The 5,926-nt window shown below is 56.8% G+C and overlaps 1 protein-coding gene across 1 annotated transcript; it reads left to right on the forward strand.

Annotated features, from left to right (window-relative positions):
• Positions 1-1,068: 1,068 nt before the first annotated feature.
• On the forward strand, positions 1,069-2,428 carry BHLHE22 (basic helix-loop-helix family member e22). The gene has a single exon (XM_041412933.1). The coding sequence runs from the start codon at positions 1,529-1,531 to the stop codon at positions 2,426-2,428; it is 900 nt and encodes a 299-aa protein (XP_041268867.1). The 5' UTR covers positions 1,069-1,528.
• The last annotated feature ends 3,498 nt before the right edge of the window (positions 2,429-5,926 follow it).

Below are 5,926 nucleotides of genomic sequence, written 5' to 3' on the forward strand. Positions count from 1 at the left end.
GAGAGGAGCAGGGAGTCGGAGTGACCGGATAACTGAGGCCGCCTCGCCCTGACACCGGCGGTGGGGAGAAGAGCGGGGGTGCTCCGGCCGAGCAGGGCTCACTGGAGGGAGGCAGGAGGGCACGGACCTGCAAAGAGTTGGTCAGTCACAGTAAAAAATAAATTTTAAAAAGTTTGGTGGGTTTTGCCCTTTCTCTTCCCGCCCTCTCTCTTCCCCAGATCCGTTCATTTTCAAGGTAACTGATGGGGCTTTATGTTTTTTATAGGGACACGGGGGATAATCACTCGCAAGCAGCAATCTGCTGCTTGAAAAGGGATAAGGGAAGGAGGAGGGGAACCTCCCCGTAGTTTGGTCTCCGTTTGTTTGGGGGGGGGGCGGTAGGGTGGGGAGAGGGAGGACTGGGGACCACCCGCCTCCCAAGGAAGCGAGGTGGACTTTAGCGGTGGGCAGGAGTGGGCACGACGGCTGGGGTTGCTCCGGGGGTTTTTAATTTAATGTTTTTCTTTCCCAAGCGATGCTTTTCGGGAAGACGGGTGGGGGTGGGAGGGAGCTATAAGTTAATGTAAATGCAGGGGGTGGGTGGGCAGGGGGGAGAGGGTGTCACTCCCGACTCCACGGCTAAGTTAGCAGAAGTCTGCTGGCAGCACTCGGAAGGAGAAGTGTTGAAGTGGGCTTTTCTGCAGTGCAGGGCTGTAATTTGCTGAAGGAGGCAAAGAACATCCTTCGATCTAAGTAGGGCTTTTAGTGTGCTCATTGATGAGTGAAAGTCGCCACACATGTCAAGCTAAAGGCAGTTGTTGGGTTACTAACAGGACACAACGTCTTGCAAACATATGCGTTAAGCTGTGTATACAGATGGCAGGGAGAATAATGGAGCAGGCGCCTCTTATAAAGCTCTAGCTGCTGCCTGTCTTCAGACCTGGGAAAAGAAACTATTCAGACTCAGGGCCAGATAGCGCCTGGGATTGTTTGTTACCGTTTTAATCCTATTAATTAAAACGTTAACCTGATTGGGTAGAAAGCTCTGTCCCAACAGGCGAGTCTTCTTCATAATAACCTACTCTCAGAGATAATGATGTAAAAGACTCCCCCGTCTGCGGCGGCTGCTGGTTGATGGGTCCGGAAATCTCTTGAAGGTGAATCCAAGCAAGATAAACGGTGGAAGCGGCTCCGCTGGCAGCGCACAATGCCCCAGCGCGGCGCCTGCTGAGGGCGAGCCGGAGCCGCAGCCGGAGCCACAGCCACAGCCCGAGCCCGAGCCACAGCCGCTGCCGGAGCTGCAGCCCAAGCCGGAGCCGCCGCCCGAGCCGGAGCCGCAGCCGGAGCCACAGCCGGAGCCGCAGTCCGAGCCGCCGCCGGAGCCAGAGAAGGGGCAGCCGCGGCGCCGGGCACGGCGCAGCTCCGGCGGGAGCCGGGAAACGATTTCTGCCAGCGGGACGCCGGGGAGCCGCCCGCCGCGGCGCGGAGCCTTGGAGGAGCGGGCCGGGAACTGAGGGGGGCGGAGGAGGCGGAGGCGAGCGGGGCGCCGATGGAGCGGGCGCTGGGGCTGCCCGCAGAAGAGGACCTCTTCCACAAGAGCCTCGCCGCCTCGGCCAAGCGCATGGAGTCCGCCTTCCGCTCGCCCCCGGGGCTCGACCTTTCCCACCCCCGCGACCGCCAGCCCTCGCCGCTCGCCTGCTACGAGGCGTCGGAGCCCGAGGCGCTGCTGCAGCCCGGAGTCGGCGGCGACCCGCTGGCGCTGCCGCCGGGCTCCGTCTGCGTCAAGTACGGCGAGAGCGCCAGCCGCAGCTCGGTGGCCGAGAGCAGCGGCGGCGAGCAGAGCCCCGACGACGACAGCGACGGCCGCTGCGAGCTGGTGCTGCGCGGCGCCGGGGGGGACCCGCGCGTCGCCTCGCCGGCAGCGGGCGGCGGCGGAGGGGGGGGCGGGGGGCTGAAGGCGGCCGAGGGCAGCTGCTCCAACAGCCACGGGCACGGCGGCAGCAAGAAGTCCAAGGAGCAGAAGGCGCTGCGGCTCAACATCAACGCGCGGGAGCGGCGGCGGATGCACGACCTGAACGACGCGCTGGACGAGCTGCGGGCGGTCATCCCCTACGCGCACAGTCCCTCGGTGCGGAAGCTCTCCAAGATCGCCACGCTCCTCCTGGCCAAGAACTACATCCTGATGCAGGCGCAGGCCCTGGAGGAGATGCGGCGCTTGGTGGCTTATCTCAACCAGGGCCAGGCCATCTCGGCCGCCTCCCTGCCCAGCTCCGCCGCGGCGGCGGCGGCGGCGGCGGCGGCGCTGCACCCCGCCCTCGGCGCCTACGAGCAGGCGGCCGGTTACCCCTTCAGCGCCGGGCTGCCCCCCGCCACCTCCTGCCCGGAGAAATGTGCCATCTTCAACAGCGTCTCCTCCAGCCTCTGCAAACAGTGCACGGAGAAGCCTTAAGCGCCGCCGCCGTGGCCGCCCCCCGCCGCCGCCGCGGCCCCGGGGAGCGGCGACAGCCGGCGGTGCGGTCCCGGGCCGGGGGGCGCGGAGACGGCGGAGGGACTGACCGCTGCCCGGCCCCCGCCACCCTCTGCCCGGACTCGCCTCGCCTCGCCGCGCTCTTCTCCTCGGGTGCCGCCGAGACGGGACCGCGACGGGAGCCAGCGTGCGTGCGGCGGCGGGGAGGGGGCGCGGGGCCGGGGGTGCCGCGGGGAGGAAGGAAGGCCCGGCCCGGGGGGCGCCGGGGGGGCTCGCTGCGCGTCCGGACAAAGGAGAGGCCGGGAAATAGCAGGCCGGGCTGGGAGCCGGGGCTATCGCCGGGGACAAATCAGAGAGGGCACTTGAACATAGATTTTTTTTTTATTAATTATTAGCAGTATTATTATTATTATTATTATTCTGAGCCAGGAAACAAACAAACTTGAAATGTAAACTTATTATTTAAGTGACTCGCAGAAACAAAGAGACTGGACCATTGCTATGGAAGACTTTGTATTTTTTATCGTCTCTAAACTTTGATCCTGTGAAAATGCGCAAAGTTTGGTGAGAGTGATTTAAAAAATCGAGAGAGTTAAAAAAAGACAAAAAATAACCGATCAAAACCCCTACTCCGTGTCGCTGAAAGTATCGCATTTTTAAAAGAAATATTTATGTGCACCTTGTTTCTTTCCACTTTGCAATGATGTATAAACAAGACATGCTATTTATTTGTTATTCTTTAAAATGACCCTTCCACGCCAACAATATTTATCATGTGTTAAGGTCATGGGTCTTATGTGCAGTTACTTTAAATGCTTCTAAAATTCTGTTTATGGATTAACTTAAACTGTGTGCCAAGTGTTTAAAACATTTATTTGCCAACAACATATAGCCAGAAATGTTGATGTATCCGAGCTGCTTAGGTTTATGAAAGGTCATCTGGATTTTAAGTTGCATCATCCCTGTATTTAAATTGAGCTTTAATAAATTGCTTCAGTCCAAAAATTACAGGAAAAGTGTATTCTTAATTGCTCAACCAACTGATTTTTGAAAGGGTATTCTTTGCATTATAACAGGTAATAACTATTTACTTTTACAAGGCATCAGAGCAATAGCTGCTACAAGAACACTTGCCAAGCCAATGTTTTCCCAGGCGCTGTGTTTTCGAAGGTATAATTTAAACCGCTTTTAATGTGTATGTAAGTTATTCTGACTGTGGATAATTATTTAAGTTGAAATACTTTAAATACTTTAGGCTAATTTACAGAACGCGTGGAATTCTTCTCTTCCTTTTTCAGGGGATGTGGGGGGCGGGTTTTGATTTTTTTTTTTAAGAAAAATGAGAGATGAAAAGAAAGAAGTAGCTATTTACCCAAAGTGAGCCTTCAGTTTGAGTTTGCATGGCTGGGTGGCTGTCTCTCTGCCATTTGTAAATCAAGATTTTTTTTTTCCTTTTTTTTTTTTTTTCTTTTCAAAAACGAGTCCTGCTTTTTTCCACTACTTGCAGATAATACAAATTCGGACTGTCAGGTTGGATGGCAAAATAGGAGCCATGATGGATCTGTTGGCAGGTCACGGATGTGTAAAGAGTGATATATATTAAATAGGTCAATCAGATTATGACAGCAATGTACGATCGTTTGTATGTGTATCTATGTCGGAAAGAATCTTTATTAAAATATTTTGAACAAACGCTTGTATTACGCTGTGCTTTGTTAAGCATATCCACGCAGATTAAAGGAGGTGGATGCTGGGGATGGGTAGTTTTCTTTCCTTTGCCTTGCTCTGAGCGCTCCCCACTACCCTCCCCATCACCCCACTCCCGGCTCCGGGTGTCCCAGGCAGGGAAGCGCGAAGTTCTGCGTTTCTCCCGCTCCCGTGGCAGGCGGCAGCCGTGGGGCAGCGCCGGGCCCTGCCCTGCCCGCCCGCCCCGAGCCCGGGGGCTGCCTGCGCCGCGGGGTACGCTGCAGCACCGCCCCCCCGCCTCCTCCCAAGTCCTCCGAGTTTTGGAGCAGCCCCTCCCCTCGTGGACCCTCCGCCCTGCCCCAAACCCGAGGGCAGGGGAAGCAGGCAGCCCCCCCAAGCTGTCTGCTCGGAGCTAAGCCCGGGCCGGGGGTCCCGCTCCTGCGGATCCCCCCTCCCCTCGGGCGGCCCGGGCCGGCGCCGGGTGTCCGCGGAGCCGCCTCTCCCAACGGCAGCACCACAGGCGGGGGAAGGGTATAAATATTTTCTGCTCCACTTCCCATCAAAAAAGATTAATCAGAACCTGTAACTTTTCAGGAAACATAACTGTAAAGTGCCACGGAGCTGTGGGAAGGCAGCCCAGAGAGGGTGGGCAGATCAGCCCCCAGGCGCAAGGAGAAGCGTCTCTCAGCATTTACTAGACAAAGGCTGGGTGCGTCTAATTATGATTATTAAAACAATTTCCATGACGATGTCTAATATTATGTTAATTTGAAAACAACTGTGTATGAAAACTGTCGACTATAATACCTAAATTCATTTAATGAAACACATCGTTAAGGCAATTAAACCTCCTGGATGTGATTAAGGAACATAATTACGACACTGTTCTGCGCCATAATTGGGTGTCTTTAATCAAGGGGTAAAGTGATCAGCAACACAGCCATTAGTTTGTATTGTTCTGTCTCTGCTGTCCATCATTCTGATTAGGAATTAACCACCGCCACCAGCTTGGCGTGGTGCGTGCCTGTGCGTGTGTCTGTGTGAGTGTGTGTTCGTGCATATAACATCGCAGGACACATTTGCTGCAATATTTACCGCTTAATGTCTCTGGCTATCGAGCGGGCTTCCTTCCCGGAGAGGCTCCCTTGGAAGGCGTGGGCGCTGCTCGGCTTTGCCCGGCCGTGGGGTGGGGGAAAATAAACCAGGTCCCAATAAACTCCTGGAGCGGCCGGGACCTAAGGCGGGGAGAGGGCAGGGGGCTGGGAGAGGCCCACGCCCTGCCTCCCGGCTCCCTGGCCGGGGGCAGGGTCCGAGGTGTGCGGGCCGGGCCTGGTGTGCTCCCCGCCGGCTCTGGGGAGCGAGGTCTGTGGCACATGGAGCGGTCTGTCCGCTCACCGCTCTCCCGCCTGCCTCTGCCTCGGAGCGACGGGACAGCGGGATGAAAATCTTTGTCATTCCTGGCTACCGCTGCCGCCCGACTTTGGGCTCTCTTGCTTCCTCTTCGATTGCTTCGGAGGGGGCGAGGGGTCCGTGCCAGGTAGAGGTGCTACCACTCCTGGCCCCACTCTCCTGGCGCGCTGTACCGGGCATTCTCCCTGGGAAGCGGCGCGAAGCCACTGGGCCAGTCCCTGAGCAGGTCCTGCCAATGCAAGCGTAATGTGTGCCGGGCTGGGGGGAGGAGAGAGGCTCCCCCGCCCGCCTTAAAGCTTGACAGATCACTTAGCCAGAAATGAACATGTACCCTTTCAAAAGAGTTTCTTCCCCGTTTCCAATAGCCCCACCGAACCGGGATCT

The sequence above is a fragment of the Onychostruthus taczanowskii genome, unplaced genomic scaffold (assembly GCF_017590055.1).
Source record: "Onychostruthus taczanowskii isolate IOZ18803 unplaced genomic scaffold, ASM1759005v1 scaffold4, whole genome shotgun sequence".
NCBI classification, from domain to species: Eukaryota; Metazoa; Chordata; class Aves; order Passeriformes; family Passeridae; genus Onychostruthus; species Onychostruthus taczanowskii.

Excerpts from the sequence above, each read along its gene's own strand:
- BHLHE22 (XM_041412933.1), top strand. The coding sequence starts at position 1,529 with ATGGAGCGGGCGCTGGGGCTGCCCGCAGAAGAGGACCTCTTCCACAAG.